The sequence below is a fragment of the Prunus mume genome, linkage group LG1 (assembly GCF_029339155.1).
Source record: "Prunus mume cultivar Tortuosa linkage group LG1, ASM2933915v1, whole genome shotgun sequence".
In the NCBI taxonomy this organism is placed as follows: domain Eukaryota; kingdom Viridiplantae; phylum Streptophyta; class Magnoliopsida; order Rosales; family Rosaceae; genus Prunus; species Prunus mume.
In genome coordinates this window covers 15,505,191-15,522,040 of record NC_142698.1, presented here as the reverse complement: position 1 = coordinate 15,522,040, position 16,850 = coordinate 15,505,191, and the positions used below count along the sequence as shown (strand labels likewise).

The 16,850-nt window shown below is 38.6% G+C and overlaps 3 protein-coding genes and 1 pseudogene across 4 annotated transcripts; 2 read left to right on the top strand and 2 right to left on the bottom strand.

The window, feature by feature from the left end:
- The first annotated feature begins 3,772 nt into the window (after positions 1-3,772).
- Positions 3,773-5,249, top strand: LOC148921135 (lectin-domain containing receptor kinase VI.3 pseudogene; annotated as a pseudogene). Its single transcript, XR_016125989.1, has one exon. The product of XR_016125989.1 is annotated as a lectin-domain containing receptor kinase VI.3 pseudogene (transcript).
- A 2,697-nt stretch (positions 5,250-7,946) lies between these two features.
- On the top strand, positions 7,947-10,327 carry LOC103342141 (lectin-domain containing receptor kinase VI.3-like). Its single transcript, XM_008245732.3, has one exon. The coding sequence runs from the start codon at positions 8,141-8,143 to the stop codon at positions 10,166-10,168; it is 2,028 nt and encodes a 675-aa protein (XP_008243954.2). The 5' UTR covers positions 7,947-8,140; the 3' UTR covers positions 10,169-10,327.
- A 133-nt stretch (positions 10,328-10,460) lies between these two features.
- On the bottom strand, positions 10,461-14,699 carry LOC103341410 (ARM repeat superfamily protein). The gene is made up of 3 exons (XM_008244925.3): positions 14,402-14,699; positions 11,037-13,466; positions 10,461-10,883 (listed from the first exon to the last, which is right to left on the bottom strand). The coding sequence occupies exons 2-3, from the start codon at positions 13,457-13,459 to the stop codon at positions 10,685-10,687; spliced, it is 2,622 nt and encodes an 873-aa protein (XP_008243147.2). The 5' UTR covers positions 13,460-13,466; positions 14,402-14,699; the 3' UTR covers positions 10,461-10,684.
- An 800-nt stretch (positions 14,700-15,499) lies between these two features.
- Positions 15,500-16,739, bottom strand: LOC148921134 (uncharacterized). The gene has a single exon (XM_089052794.1). The coding sequence runs from the start codon at positions 16,610-16,612 to the stop codon at positions 15,629-15,631; it is 984 nt and encodes a 327-aa protein (XP_088908920.1). The 5' UTR covers positions 16,613-16,739; the 3' UTR covers positions 15,500-15,628.
- Between the last annotated feature and the right edge of the window lie 111 nt (positions 16,740-16,850).

Genomic DNA, 16,850 nt, shown 5'->3' with positions numbered 1-16,850 from the left:
TCACCATCTTATCTCCATAAACAAATACCAATCACTTTCACCAACTTTCTACACACTGCATACGTAATTCCACAAAGGTTCCCAACTCAAGTATCCTTACTTTCCTGGCAGCTTCTTGTGGGGGTGGCTTATATGTTGCACGTATCCTTTGTATTATAATCAACAAAATTGGATAGATAAATATTCATGTCTTTTCAACGTAATTACCTTTCACTTCATAAGAAATATAACCTAATTAATAAATTAAACAATTCTTAATTGTGTGTTGACATTAAAGCCCTCAATGTGAAGAACAACCAATCATATAAGTCCAGATTGGGGACACAGAGTCCTGGTCATCCTTCCATATACAATGACACCTTATCTCTTATACCAATTGTTATACCAAATTAATCCTTATTAAAACAAATTAAGCCATATTAAAACAAATTAAGTATCGGTTTACGTAGGAAGAGGCACCTTGCTGTCACCAAACATATTTCCTCTAGACAAAGGCCAAGCAGAAACAATCAATCAGCTTGCACGTAAACTTTCCGACTAAACTTCCTATATATTATATTGTTATATGGTATCACGCATTAATCTCAAGGCCTGCAATGTCCATTAAACTTCACAGTTAGTTTCATATTATCTTAGAAATTATGTTATTATTATTAACATAATCACTGCACAGAAATTATAAGGCAAACAATCTTCAAGGCTCTCAGAAATCGTGTAAGAGCCTCGTGTCATTGCATGGTTGCATGAAAGGCTCTTAGGCCATCTGTTGTTTGTTCTTCAAACAATTAGACATTTCTTTAGAAAGGTGAAGATGGAGGTTGAAAATGGCACCTTTAGCTACAGATAAATGTGCTAAGTATTTGGATGAAGTCATAATTAATCATTTTTAGCTAGATAGTGTTGTCTAATTTAATATCAAAGCCGAAAGAAAGAGTTGGACGCAACCAAATGCAGGTTTTACAATTACCAAATGTTGTCTTATTAACAGTAATGAATGCAAATTGCAATACTATAATCTTTTTTATTAGGATAAGTATTTGCCGTCGTTTCTGGATAATTGAGATTCTGCAGAAGGTAATGCAGCAGAACCACCTCTTCTCGCTGATAGGGTCTTATGCATATTAGTTAATTGATTAATTATTAGTTAAATGTGATTATGTAATCAGCATGTATATCATTATGTTGTTTGCAGTCTTAACGAGAACATTGAAGTATAAATTATTCAACCTACAAGTTCAATGGATAGGGCAAATAAATCTTAGGATCAATTTGATTATACTTTATATCAGATAAAATATATCTGCATTACAAACATTCTGATGAATATTATATGAGACCTTATCTTCAAAGATCTTCAATGTCTTTGCTCCTCTACGTGGAAAGATTTCAAAGCATGAAGGTCTCTGCACCAACTAACATTGGCTGTATTATAATTTCGAATACGTAAGGCATACATTTTGCATACTGTCATGGAGTTTTCCTGCCTTGGAGGCCACAAATTGGGATCTTTCTTTTTGGGGTTATTGTTATATGAATTTCTGCATAACGTGATATAACATCTATTAGTCTTTGTAACCATCTCGTTATCTTCTTCGTCGACCAATTAATATTAAGATAAACCACCAAGATGTTGACATATATTATATTTATTTGCAGAGCTTCACAGGGGTTACTGTATGTATATGCTCTGCCCGGCCTCTAATATTCTTGCAGGATTTTATTTATACGTTAGAGTAGATAAATTTATTAAACATCTCTATTCACATGTTGATTTGATTTGTGAGTTTTGGATTTGGACCATGTGAGTACAAAAAGCTATGGAAAATCCTGTTAGTCGGTTCTGTTGTTTGCAGGTGTAATTGCAGAAAGCGATATATGATGAACCATTGCAATGTAATTGAAAGTTAATTATTTGTTATCATAATTCATGGCTTAATTAAGACATGGAGGTTTAGAGCCAATAGCGTGTATCGTTTGGCCGAAACAAAAAGATTATATGCCAAGTCAAATTTTAAGCATGTTCATGCAGATTGTTAGATAGGTTTCTTCAAATTCACGCCTTAGTCAATCTAATAAGAAAAATGCTTGTCCTCAAGTAGTTAAAAAAATGCAGATTGTTAGACTGAGTATTATATTCATCTGGATACTTGTCCTCAAGTAGTTAAAAAAATGCTTCTTGATGCCAAGAATTAAGGTTTCTTGATCAAAAGATACTAATCTCTGGTATTAAATCAAAGAACGGCCATCTAGTCAGTCAACATGTAAACCAAATTTACAGTAATGGTCTTGGTCAAGGCCTTTCCTATCCAAAGGCTTCAAGTTATCTTCAAGTATTTATTTGAAAGAATAAAATGCAGAAGACAAAATTGATGATCAGTAAAATAATTAAGGTTTCCATGAATTTGGTTCAAGTTTTCGCCTAACAACTTCTGCGTTTGTCTGTATTATTTGATATTATTTTCTTATTGCCTCATGTCTTATCAAGTGTGTACAGGCTCCATAACAACTGTGTGGGATCAGACATTATATGATGGGTTGCCATCAAAGTTTAGAATGCATGATCTAAACATGATGGTCATCATCATCAATGTGATAAAATGGGAAGTCTATGTGGTGATGCTTCTGTTGTAGTTTTTGCCTGCTATTTTAACTAATTTTTTATGAAAATATATTGGAGGCACCAAGTCAATGTGTTGAATGGTTTGTTTGAACTTTGAACACTGCATGAAACTACGGATCCTTTACTATTTGTTGATTTTTATGACATTTGATAGCACGCCTTTCATTACACGTAATGCCAATCATCAAAGGGGATCAAAATGAGAAGTTTCTGTGTGATGTTTCTGTTGTGGTTTTTGCCTGATATTTTATCCAACTACAAAGTATATGTGGGTTCGTAGGTCTGAAATCAATCCTAATGGCCGTGCCTTGTGATCACACACACACACACACACACAATCGCATAGTTAACTTTGACATGGCAGAGGAGAAAAGACTGCAATAATCTTCAATGATTGAGAGATTCCTGGCTCTCTTGGGTCAACAAAACCCACCGAGTATACTAATATGGATTTTTCTTTTTTGATACAAACGATGTAATAATATGGATTGTTTAGTCTAAACATAATTACTAAAAATAGTATAATTAAGAAAACATTCAAAACAACAACGTGGAGATTCAATTCATCAATGGGTTAATCTTTCATTGGTGCTTGCTTATTAGTTGTTTTAGTTCTAAGAGCCTACATTTCATAACCTGCTTTTAGAAGAAAAACAAACCAGATAGAAACAAAAGGTTCCTTTCTTGCATCCAGGAAAGTCTGCTTCTAAGTTATATCACATATGTTAAATTCCTAAACACATAACATCATCATTTTGATTATCTGGGTGTCGTGTTGGGCTTAGCCTCTTACTGCCAACACATAGCATCATCATTCGAAAGTGTAAAAAGCCCACCCAGAAGCCCAAATATTATAATTTCAGGTTTGTTTTTTTTCTTGTTTCTTCCCATTCTTTGTGTGCTCTCTGCGTGTCAAAAGGGTCAAGGCTGAACTTATAGTTAGCGGTCTTTTTGTGCCAAAGAGTTGACAGAAGGATCTATAGCGAAGTTGATAAGCACTCAAGTCCTTTTCTTCCATGACATTTCATAAGAGGTTTAAATGTTAGAGGTTGAGCAAGTCAATGGAGGCAATAATTTCACTCAAGTCTTTTTAGCTTGGAAAATTGATCAGAACACCTCCCCTCCCACACCAACCCCCACCAAAAAAAAAAAACGGAAAATGAGCATCTTGCCCAAGAAATCTAAGTTTTACCATTCTTGCTGACTTGGGCTCAGCACAGACCATATGCTCTAAACCTTGACCAATTCAAGTCCTTCACCTTCCTCTCACTTGTCAGCTACATTAAGGTCTTTCGACTTGCTCTAATCTGCAATTTCTCAGCTCAAAACTTCAATGGCTTTAGCAGTTTCTTTAGCCTTGTTCCTTGTCTTCTTGTTTCCCATTTACTCTCTGGTTCAGGGAGTTGAATTCCTGTTCAATGGGTTCAATGGAAGTGAATCAAATCTGACCCTAGAGGGGGCTTCTATAGTCAAGCCCTCTGGTATGATCAGGCTCACTAACAAAACACATAATATTATAGGCCATGCATTCTATGACAAACCTATAACCATGTTCGACAAAAACTCTTCTTCATACCCCAATGCTTCTTCTTTCAGCACACATTTTGTTTTTGCAATGGTCTCATCAAGCTCCGGCAATGGTGGCTTTGGCCTAGCCTTCACACTGTCTCCCTCTCCGCAGTTCCCCGGGGCTGATTCCGGGCACTTCCTTGGGATTGTCAACTCTACAAATGACAATAACTCTTCGAACCACATCTTTGCCGTTGAATTCGATACGGCAAACGGGTTCAAAGAAAACTCCAACACTGCAGGAAACCATGTTGGCATCAACATTAACAGTGTGTACTCTGTGGCATCTGAACCAGCTGCTTACTTTGTCGCAGGTGCCCACAAAGAAGAAATGAACTTGGAGAGCGGTGATCTTATCCAAGCTTGGATAGATTATGATGGCAAAACTCAAATTGTGAATGTCACAATAGCTCCCATAGATAAGAACAAACCAGAGAAACCACTATTGTCCCATCATGTCAACCTATCCCCTACTCTTCAAGAGACTATGTATGCAGGCTTCTCTGCATCCACAGGGAAAGAGGTAAGCTCTCATTACATAATAGCATGGAGTTTTGCAGTGGATGGGATGCCAAGTCAACTCAACATTTCCCAGCTTCCTAACCCACCAAAAGAGAAAAGTTCATCCTCTGGCAAGCCCCAGATTAAGACTCTTATTGTGGCCTTATCGGTTGCGGTCTTCGTGTTGTTGGGAATTTAGTTCTTCTTTACCTTGTATAAAAACATACTGGGGTTTGAGTATGAGAGTCTTGAGGATTGGGAGCTGGATTGTCCTCAAAGGTTCAAGTACAAGGATCTTTATGCAGCAAGCAATAAGGGGTTTCAATGCCTCTGGTGGCTTTGGTAAACTTTACCAGGGTGTCTTATCTTTCACCTCAGAGTTGAGAGATAATATTGATTTTTTGTAATCTGGCCAAAACATTGAAGCCATAAATTATTCAACCTACAAGTATTTCAATGTATAGGGAAAATATATCTTGTGATCCATTTAATGATTGATTATATAAGATAAAATATATCTGCATTACAAACATTGTGATGAAAATACTTTTTGCACCTCTACGTGGAATGATTTCGAAGCATTGTGATGAGATCATAACTGAAAAGATCTTCAATTTCTTTGCCACTCTACGTGGAATGATTTCAAAGCATGAAGGTCTAATACGTAAAGCATACTTTTTCCCATGACTGGCATGGAGTTTTCCTGCCTTGGAGGCCACAAAAATGGGCTCTTCCTTTCTGGGGTTATTATTGTATGAATTTCTGAATAACGTAGTATACCATCCATCAATCTTTGTAACCCTCCGGTTATCTTCTTCGTGGACCAATTAATATTAAGATAAATGGGTTTTTTCAGAAATGGTATTTGAATTATACCCATAATTACATTTTGATCACTCAACTTCAAAAATAGTTGCAGAGATCTCCCAATTATGTATGATGTTGCATTATTAGTCTCTTTCGTCAAGTTTGTTTAATTTTCCGTTAAATCTATGGGTAAACTTGGAAATTCATTCCAAATATTTATAAAAACAAAATAACAAAAAATAAATAAATAAGGGTTATTTGTAGCAATGGTCACTTATCTATACTCGGAGTTATATTTTGGTCACTCAACTCCAAAAAATAGTTACAAATGTCACTAAATTAGGTGTTGTGTTGCACCATTAGTCTCTACCGTCAAGTCTCTATAATAGTAGGGGCTAATGGTGTAACATAATACCAAATTGAGTGACTTCTGTAACTATTTTTGGAGTTAAGTGACCAAAATATAACTTCGAGTATAGTTGAGAGACTATTGCTACAAAAAACTCTAAGATAAACCATCAAGATGTTGACATATATTATATTTATGCTTAGTTTATCATGTGCAGAGCTTCACAGCGGTCGCTGTCCCAGCCTCCAATATTATTGCAGGATTATTTTTATACGTTAATTAGCAGAAAAATGTTTGAACATCTCTGTTCACATGCTAATTTGATTTGTGAGTTTTGGATTTGAGCCATGTGAGTACAAAAAGCTATGGAAAACCCTGTTCATCGGTTCTGTTCTTTGCTGGTGTCATTGCAGAAAGCAGTGTATGATGAACCATTGCAATGTAATTGAAAGTTAATCATTTGTTATCATAATTCATGGCTTAATTAAGACATGGAGGTTTAGAGCAAACAACAGCGGGTAATCTTCAATCGTATCGTTTGGTCGAAACAAATAAGATTTTATACCAAGTCATCTTAAGCATGTTCATGCAGATTGTTAGATAGATTTTCTTCAAACTGAGACCTTTAGTCAATCTGATTATTTTGTCACATGGTAATGAAAGCATTTCCACAAGCTGCAAATTGGATGATTGTAGCAATGGGATGCTGAGTATCATATTAATCTGTGTACTTGCCTGCCTTAGATATCCTAACATATAGCCTGTTAGCTTGATACATAATTGAGAAAAATGACAGCACTTACCAGTTTTCTTATTTTATTTATCAAAGTATCGATCATAGTACGGACTGCTGTGAGGATGCAAAAAGAAAACGAACTCAACTCAGACAAACAAAACCAACAAAAAAGAAAACCCAATAAAGAAAAAAAGATGCTCAACTTGCAGTTTTCAACCGTTGCCAAAGAATTTCAATGGTCGTTTGGGGACCCTTTCTATGAACATTCCAATGTGAGTACATTTGGGTTGGTTGGTCATTTGAGTCATTTCACATCCAGCTCTGAAATCAATCCTCGTGGCGTTGCCTAAGCCTAGTGATCACACACGCACAGAGCATAGTTAACTTTGACTTTGGACAGGGGAGAGGAGAAAAGATTGCAATGGTCTTCAATTATTGAGATTCCTGGCGCTTGGGTCAACAAAAGCCACTCAAATATAATAATCTGCATTAATTAATTAATCTAAACATAGTACTAAAAATAGTATTAAAAAATGAAAAACAATTACATGGTTTCAATGGGTTAATCTTTAATTGTTGCTTGCTTTTTGCCTATTTTAGTTCTAAGACATTCTATTCTGTGAACATTAAAAAGTCTACATTTCATTTCATAACCTGCTTTTAGTAGAAAAACAAATAATTGAAAGAAAAAAAAAAATTCCTTTCTTGCATCAAGAGGAATCAGCTTAACATATAATAAATTCTTCTTCTTCATCTTTTTTTATTTACAAAATTCTTCTTCTTGCTAACACAGTTCCTAAGAGCCCAGGTTGAGGAGAGAGACTTTCGTGCAACGGATATAGCACTTTTTGCTAACTTGGCAATAGTGCAATGACAAGCGGATTTTTCCACGTGTCATTGAATTATAGGCCTGTAATAAATAACAAAACAGTGATATTCTCGTTACAATAAAGTTTTGCTACAAGTTGAGAGTGCAAAAAGCCCACCCACATGTCCAGGTATTATAATTTCAAATTTTTTTTTCTTCTTAGTCCCTTCTTTTTCTGTGTTGTTGCATTCTCGCTCTCCAAACGTTCAATGTACCTTAAGAGTCAAGGCTATAAATTTATAGTTAGCGGTCATTTTGTCACAGAGTAGACAGAAGGATCTATAGCCACTAAAATACTGGAGAAATGTTGATAATCACTCAAGTCCTTTTCTTCCATTGAGCAAGTCAATGGAGCCAATAATAATAATCCAACATGCCATTATCAGTTGGTCAATAATTTCGTTTAAGTCTTTTTCTCTTGGAACATTCAGAACACCTCCCAACACGGTAAATGAACATTTATATATAATTCCATTATCTCTTGGACAATTAATTGCAAAGTGCCTCAAGAAATCTCAGTTCCCTATTGGCAGGGTTGTTTACCTTTGTTGCTGCCTTGGCCCTCAGCTTAGGACAGACAACAGTCTGAAAACCTTGACCAATTCAAGTCCTTCACCTTCCTCTCACTCCTCAGCTACATTAAGGTCTTTCGACTTGCTCCAATCTGCAATTTCTCAGCTCAAAACTTCAATGGCTTTAGCAGTTTCTTTAGCCTTGTTCCTTGTCTTCTTGTTTCCCATTTGCTCTCTGGTTCAGGGAGTTGAATTCCTGTTCAATGGGTTCAATGGAAGTGAATCAAATCTGACCCTAAAGGGGGCTTCTATACTCAAGCCCTCCGGTATGATCAGGCTCACTAACAAAACACATAATATTATAGGCCATGCATTCTATGACAAACCCATAACCATGTTCGACAAAAACTCTTCTTCATACCCCAATGCTTCTTCTTTCAGCACACATTTTGTTTTTGCAATAGTCTCATCAAGCTCCGGCAATGGTGGCTTCGGCCTAGCCTTCACACTGTCTCCCTCTCCGCAGTTCCCCGGGGCTGATTCCGGGCACTTCCTTGGGATTGTCAACTCTACAAATGACAATAGCTCTTCGAACCACATCTTTGCTGTTGAATTCGATACGGTTAACGGGTTCAAGGAAAACTCCAACACTGCAGGAAACCATGTTGGCATCAACATTAACAGTGTGTACTCTGTGGCATCTGAACCAGCTGCTTACTTTGTCGCAGGTGCGCACAAAGAAGAAATGGACTTGGAGAGCGGTGATCTTATCCAAGCTTGGATAGATTATGATGGCAAAACTCAAATTGTGAATGTCACAATTGCTCCCATAGATAAGAACAAACCAGAGAAACCACTATTGTCCCATCCAGTCAACCTATCCCCTACTCTTCAAGAGACTATGTATGCCGGCTTCTCTGCATCCACAGGGAAAGAGGTAAGCTCTCATTACATAATAGCATGGAGTTTTGCAGTGGATGGGATGCCAAGTCAACTCAACCTTTCCCAGCTTCCTAACCCACCAAAAGAGAAAAGTTCATCCTCTTACAAACCCCAGATTAAGGCTCTTATCGTGGCCTTATCGGTTGTGGTCTTCGTGTTGTTGGGAATTTTGTTCTTCTTTACCTTGTATAGAAAAATGGTGGGATTTGAGTCTGAGAGTCTTGAGGATTGGGAGCTGGATTGTCCTCACAGGTTCAAGTACAAGGATCTTCATGCAGCAACAAAGGGTTTCAAAGCCTCTGGTGTGATTGGAGCCGGCGGCTTTGGTGAAGTTTACAAAGGTGACTTAGCTTCTACTGGATGTGAAATTGCAGTTAAGAAGATCACAAGAAATTCCATTCAAGGAATGAGGGAATTTGCGGCAGAAATCGAGAGCTTGGGACGATTGAGGCACAAGAATTTGGTCCATCTCCTAGGCTGGTGCAAGAAAAAGAACAACCTCCTTATAGTCTACGATTACATCCCATATGGAAGCCTTGACACACTCGTTTTCGAGCCCAGAGGCAACTTTGTATTGAGCTGGGAGCAAAGATTCAACATCCTCAAAGGCATTGCCTCCGGATTGTTGTATCTACATGAAGAATGGGAGCAAGTGGTGATTCACAGAGACGTGAAGTCGAGCAACGTCTTGATAGATGTAGACATGAACCCCCGGCTAAGCGACTTTGGTCTTGCCAGGCTCTATGATCATGGGGAAATATCACACACAACAGGTGTGGTTGGTACAATTGGGTACATTGCCCCTGAATTGGCTCGCACAGGGAAGGCCTCCACATGCTCTGATGTGTTCGCATATGGGGTTTTGCTCCTTGAAGTGGCTTGTGGGCAAAGACCTATCGGCTCAGGCGAATTCATTCTGGCGGATTGGGTGATGGAGAAGCATAAAGAGGATCGCATACTCGAAACCGTTGATCCGAACTTGGATTCGAATTATGTTGATAAGGAGATGAAGTTGGTGCTGGAGCTGGGTTTGATTTGCTCTCACTACAAACCAGACGCTAGGCCTACAATGAGACAAGTGGTACGATATCTCCACGAGGATGAGGAGCTCCCAGAAATCGACAACTGGAGCATTGTTGATTCTGGACGGATCAGTGAAACGAACGCAAGATTTATGCAGCTCCTTTCGACTGATACAATCACATCGTATCAGTCATCATCCGTAGGTGGGATCTCTTGCAGTTCCATGAGCGGTGGCAGATAACAGTGGTTTTACGCTTTCAATTTTTGCTCCCCATCCTTTTTATTTCTGATTTATTATTGGGGGAGATTCAATTCAAATCAAACATTGTAACATTTGACTAAAATTCATTTTCCAATCAATTATATATATAAGTTTTTTAATTCTTAAGCTATAACAAAATTATTAGAGCTCTATTCTAAGTTCATTAAGCATTTGATTTGATGCAAACTAGGAAGTCAAATGTCGTTTGGGGCTTCTAAGCATTGTCGTAGAATATGAAGTTGTACAGCAGTACGAGTAAAGAAGCATGAGAAAAACTGAAGGAGAACATAAAAATTGACCCATCAAACCACTGATCAGTGGATGCATTACAATTAAGAGAGTTCAAAAACATAAGAAAAGCCACCTTCATACTGGCTTCAATGATGATGGTTTTCTAAGAAATCTCAGAAGTACAGAACCTGTGTCCATTAGGCCTCGCTGAATACTAATACTAGACAGAAAATATCATTTACTCACAAAAGAACCAGCCACTTCTCATGACTCCATGATGCGCCTAATCCTCTCCAGAGTCCAAGCTGCCGTTGTCCTGAGTTGTTCATCATCGGATTGAAGGCACTCTTGCAAAAAGGCATCAATGAATGCAAGGTCCCCAAACAGCTGCTTAATGTTTGGGCCAAGTACATCTGCAACGTCACCCAATGCAGCAACTGCAGCATTTGTCACACTGTCATCCCTGTAAAACAAGGACAATCAGATGGGAAGAAAACAGATTCCAAACCGGCAAAGCCAGAAATTTAGGGGCAATATATTTGATACATCTGGATATATATATATATATATATATATATAGAGAGAGAGAGAGAGAGAGAGAGAGAGAGGATGATACCTGTGCGTCTCCCTTAAGACCAATTCAACAAACTGCAGGATATGTTGGGCATATGGCAGCATGACATGAGGCTTTGAATTCTTAAAGCCCTGAAGTATACCAGAATAAGCTTCAAAGATGCTACACTTTAGCTGGTTTCCATATTCCAATAACTCATCATCATTAGCACTGGAGTCCATCCGAGCACAAAGCTCCGCAGCTCCCTGCATCATCTGCACTGCATAAGGTGTATACTTCTCAAAATGTTCTCCTATTGCAAGAGCTATGTCGCCAAAGACAGAGAATATGGGAGGCTTGACAGACCGGTGGAGCGCTTCACTAGACAAGTCTTTCATCAGGTGATTCATAATCCCATCACAGTACTGTAATGCCTTGTCATCCAAGGCACGGCAAATGTCACCAACCACCCCAACTGTGATAGCACAGACTTGATACTCCTCAAAATTCTGCAACCCCATCTCCAAATACTTGTACAGTTCAGGCAGGTACTTCTCAAAATGAGACCCAGTTGCATAAGCCAGTGCACCTATAGCAAGCATTGCTTCCTCATGCACTGTAGAACTACGGCAAGCAAACACTCTAAGAAACAAAAGCATTATCTGATCTGCTGCCTCCAATATAAAGCGCTTAGTTTCCTCAACACTGCTAAGTTTCTGAATGATAACCTGAAGGACACCACAAAAAGAAGCTTGCAAGTCTCCTTGCTTTTCCTTGTCATCTGACGATACAATCTGAAGCTCCAAAGTCTGACCCAACTTATTCATGATCACAGGGAGTAGCTGAACTATAATTTGTGATGTTTCTACAATATTGGAACACCTTACGACTGCATTCACTGATTCATATGCAGTAGACCTCAATCTAGAATCATCCCCATCTGGACGACTAGCAGTGGAAAGAAGACATTCAATGATGGCTGGGACATATGGAGTAAAGAGAGAGGAAGAGGTTCCTGCTTCCTCATACCCTTGGCAAAGGTGATAAATGGCGCAACAGACCTTCTCTGCAACATTTGGAGCATCCTTCGTGCCTTCCAACAATACTTCCACCACCCTTGGAAGGTTATCAGGAGAAATCACAGAAAATCCCCGAGCAGGATGGTGCAAAAACTCAAATATACGACTGAGAGTCCAAGCAGTAGTGTCTTTGACATGGTTGTTTTCATCCTTCATTAATCTTAGCAGGAAATCTAAACCTGCATGGACCAGACCAGATAGCTGCTCAATGGTTGGGCCTTCAATGATTGAGCCAAATGCGAATGTGGCTGCCTCGCGACAGTGCCAATCTGGCTTCACTATGTTAGCCTCCACAAATGGCATCACAAGAGGTAGAATGGCATCCCCAACAGTCCTCGCAACAAGTTCTAGGCATGTCCCGCCAGCCATTGCAATATTCCAAATGTTGTCATCTTGGTCTAGATTTTCTTCCTGTTTCAGCAAAGTTTCCAGCAGCATTGGAACTAGAGATGTCAGAGCTTTTTCTATAAAACGTGAATGAGGCACAGAGTCCCCACTCTCACCACTCTCAAATTCTTGAAGCTCTATTTCTTCATCACAAATGGAGCTCCAAAACTCAATTGCTTGGAGGGCAACGGCCTCTTCATCCCCCTTTACAGCATTTGACGTAAGCTCAAAGAGAGCCTGCATATAAGGCTCAAGCACCTCATAGTACCTTGAAGCAATTGAAGCAAGACACTCAAAAGCAGCCTGCCTAATATCTACCTCCTTAGACAAGGCCGTCTCACAGATCATCTTCATGATGTAATTCCGTTCCATCTCATTTTCAAAGTTGGTCTGTGCAAACTCCAGGGCATTATATAGAGCCCTTGTTGCAGCAAGACGGACTTCAGGGCTGTTTTCAGCAAGGTTCATTCCTTGGACTACAGCAGTAAGAACATTGTTCACCTCATCTTGCCCAAGATCTTGATGGGATATCTCCTCACATACATAACCAAGTGTTTCCAAGGTTGACTGTTTCAAACCAGCAGGGCTATCTCGCTGAGTCATATTGTTAAGCAAAGATCCAATTAGGCCAGTCCACTGTTTCCTGGGAATATCAATAGAAGCAATTTTCGCAATAACTTGGGCAGAGGTGTGTCTTGCCTCTGACACAGGTGACCCAAGTGTCCTTAAGAGCAAGTCCTTGATTTGGGATATAATAGAAATGTCAATAGTCATCCATTGTCGAGCAAGATGTTCTTTTGTAACAGCATCTTTGGCATCTAATGAGTTCTTAAGCACTATACCAGCCAACGTACGGGATTCAGTGGGTTTCTCATTGTTTGCAAGCTCAACTGACAAAGACAGAAGAAAAGAAGGAGCATTTTGCTCTTGAAATTGCCTAAGATTAGCCTCTGCTTCAGTACGAATTCTTGCATCAGCTGATTGAGCTGCCAATAGAAACTGAGTAATCTCCATAGCCATTTATTTCCTACAACAAAAGAAACCACAAAAAGATACATAAGAATATATAAACAGACAATAATGATTGAGTTGAAACCAATGATTTCTTGAGGCTATACAGTATGTCATTGACTAAAGATTACAAAAAAGAAAACTAAATTAATTAAAAAATCTACTTGAAAATTTGCTAAATCAATAGAGGACATACACATTGCAAGGGACAGTGAAAAGAATGATCAAGCATGAAAGCAGCAACTGTAGAGAGAAACAGAAACCTCCAAATACAACTAACATGACAACCAAACCATAACTTGCACTAAAATTACATAAAATTGCAACTCATGTCTTTTTCTCTTCTATACCAAAGGTGATTCAAGCATCACCCGATTGAACCAAATTCCTAACTAACTGGCCAAATTCAGTTTCTGAAACACCAGAACCATGACATCAGAAACTTCTAAGCCAGAAGCTTAATTCCTTAAAACTCAGAAACAAAGCATCATGTGAGAAACATAGAAAAATCTCCCCATCTTCCCTCTTCTTTTCATTCAGATTTCCAGATAAACAATTTAAAATGATTTAAACTAAGTTGTAATATAAAATAACCTCACTCATAACCATTTATTACAATTCAAATCGCTTAAGAGTAAGAAAGACAACCCAAATAAACAAAAGGAAAGAAATGTAGACGAACACACAGCTTAAATCCTCAAAACCCCAAACATGACACAATCCATGACATGCACTATTCGATTGAGAACAACAAGTAAGATCCTGAATACTGAAACCCTAAGGAACCGCATTAGACTAAATAAAACCCAAATCACATTTCACACAGCAAATACTAGAGCGGAGCACAAAACCTAGGGGACCAAAAACACGTAGAAACATACAAAAGCAGCAGATCTATTACCAGAAATGTAAACCAAACAGCATAGATTGAGATTAGAAAGAGAGAGATACCCCAAGTAGAAGCCGATGAAGCAGCGCGCGCGAGTAAGGCTCTAAAACCCTACTCGAAGAACAAATGGAAGAGCAAGCGAGCACTTCACCTCCCCTCTGCACGTTGCGTAGAGACAAAGCAGAGCACACAGAGAGCAAGAGAGAAGAGAGAGAGATTGAGGAAGAGAGCGTATGAATGAAAAAGAATTTATCGGCGATTTATATAATGGTTTATATTTCGAATGCTTGGAAGAAGCGGGAGGGAGACGAGAGGGGGTCACCAAAGTTTCTGAAATAAGAACCAGCGGGCAGGGGTCTGTGCCTGCCCGAGGCTGCCCGGGTTCACCGCCCTTGAAAACCCTAGGATTTTTTTAAATCTCCCACGTGTGAATGGTTGGTTCGTGCCGACAGCGTACCGTTCAGAAATATCAAATAAACCTTTTTTTTTTTTTTTTTTTTTGTTTCTTTTCTAAAAGTAATATCATATAAACTTTTGCGCATAAAAAAAATATCATATAAAATTTTTTGGTAGATAGTCAAATCTCCCACATTTCCAAAACCACTACTGTATTTAAAATATTTGAATAATCATGCAGTTTAGGAAAAAAAAAATTGAGATAAATACAATGGAATTACAACGATCATTAAAAAACATACATAAGAAAAATGTGGCTATACATTGTTGAATTACCAATAGTGCACGTACATGCAACGTTGCAAATTCAATGACCACAAACAATGAACTTACATCATTGCACCATTGGCATTTTGAGGACCATAAGAGAATGCGCTTTTGAATACACATTTTCTTACTTTTCCAAAAGATATGATTCACTCTATTTGTATTTTGTATATGTTAATGAATGCCAAGCCATGGTTTGATGACCAACATTTGGATTTGAGTAGAAAATGTCTTAGTGAATAATAGCCAGCCTTTGTTGGTGACCTTAAATTATAAGGAATTTGATGTTGGTATGCAGTGCAGTGTTTGTCCATAATCTGAAATTAAAATTTCATAATTACCAGCATAAGTACCAATTCATCCATATCAATATGGAACATAAAAATTATATGGAGATTTAAATGAGATTGCAGTTAATTTCTCTGCACCATCAGCTCAAACCAATAAGCAGAATGTAAGTAAAACTTTTTGACAAATAGAAACAAAAGCATCAAAAAGAAGAAAATTTCATAATTATACTATTACTATACATCAAGTTCTAATTACTTAATTAGCCTTTTAGCTGCTTATGATCTATGTTTCTTGTGTTTTACACTGCAATGAGCTTGTGCACTGACAGGGCTCTTAATTCCACAGAGCTTGTGCTTCATGCGCCAAGGGAAGAAAACATGCAAGCCACAACCCTTAGGTGAAGAGTACGATTGCCTGCAGACTGTTCTTGAAACACAAGCCTCTGGCTCTGGATAATTACATGGATAACAAAGCTCATTGCTTGAACTGATCTGGGACACATTTAGCTGTAGAGCAGATGATGCAGCCAATGCAGTGGCATCTGGAAGAAACCGCTCGATTATGAAATTTGAGCACTTTTGGTTCATCTCCCTTGACTCTTCTGCAAGCTTTAACCTCAAACTACCTGTTGTTTCATGTTCTCTCTGTGCTTTCTTTTCCACAATGTCTATTGCCTCTGACAATGAGAACACATCTATGGCATCTGAGAAAGCATCGTTGCTGTAATCAACGTTGTCAATATCGCCATCAACGTCACCAACATCATCATCAAAATCATCATCGCCCTCACATCCATCATCGAGATCATGAGGCCGGCGCCACCAGCCTGGAGGTAGCTTGGGTCGAGGTGTGTCCCCATCATCGACATCATCACTTATGTTCAAGTCTTTGGGCTTGCCAGGAACTTGTTCCCAGGAAAACGGAATTCTGTCACTCGTGCTCAGCGATGCGCCTTGTAAATCTACGCTGCCGGAGTTTGCAAGGCGCCTGGTTGAGAGCAGTGGTACATTGAAGTTCAGCATTCTAGGACATTTTGAATCTTCAACTTTTACTTGCAGGAGAGCATATATTGGAAGAACTAAAGCTGTAGGTGAATGAGAAATGTTAGGGGCAGTTGAATAATATAATTGCAGGACAGTTGGACTTTTATGGGTATCTCGTGCGGTCCGTTTAACACTGATTTTCACTTTAAAATGGTCACAGGTGATAAGGTAGAAAGGCCCTTTCCTATGAAATTGAGGGGACCAGTTCAACACCATTGGATTTACCCACTTACATTCTCCAGTCAAACAGAAGTGTAGGGCACCAAATAGGGCAATGTAGGGATGTTTTGTTTTGAAGTCATTGGCAGTTCACTACTTCAACATCACTGCATGGTGTCAAATTTCTTGCTTTAAAATCAAATAAAAGGCCTCAAAATCACATTTTATGCATTGCCTAGATGATACCAAAACTATTAATAAATTGAAGGGGAAATTAAATAGAAAAGAGTCCTCA

What these genes read in the sequence shown, in the direction of transcription:
- LOC148921134 (XM_089052794.1), bottom strand. Translation starts at nt 16,612, where the DNA reads ATGGTGTTGAACTGGTCCCCTCAATTTCATAGGAAAGGGCCTTTCTAC.
- LOC103341410 (XM_008244925.3), bottom strand. Translation starts at nt 13,459, where the DNA reads ATGGCTATGGAGATTACTCAGTTTCTATTGGCAGCTCAATCAGCTGAT. An exon ending in GTCTTAAGGGAGACGCACAG is followed by an intron (nt 10,884 to 11,036) that starts GTATCATCCTCT and finishes CTTGTTTTACAG; the next exon opens with GGATGACAGTGTGACAAATG.
- LOC103342141 (XM_008245732.3), top strand. Translation starts at nt 8,141, where the DNA reads ATGGCTTTAGCAGTTTCTTTAGCCTTGTTCCTTGTCTTCTTGTTTCCC.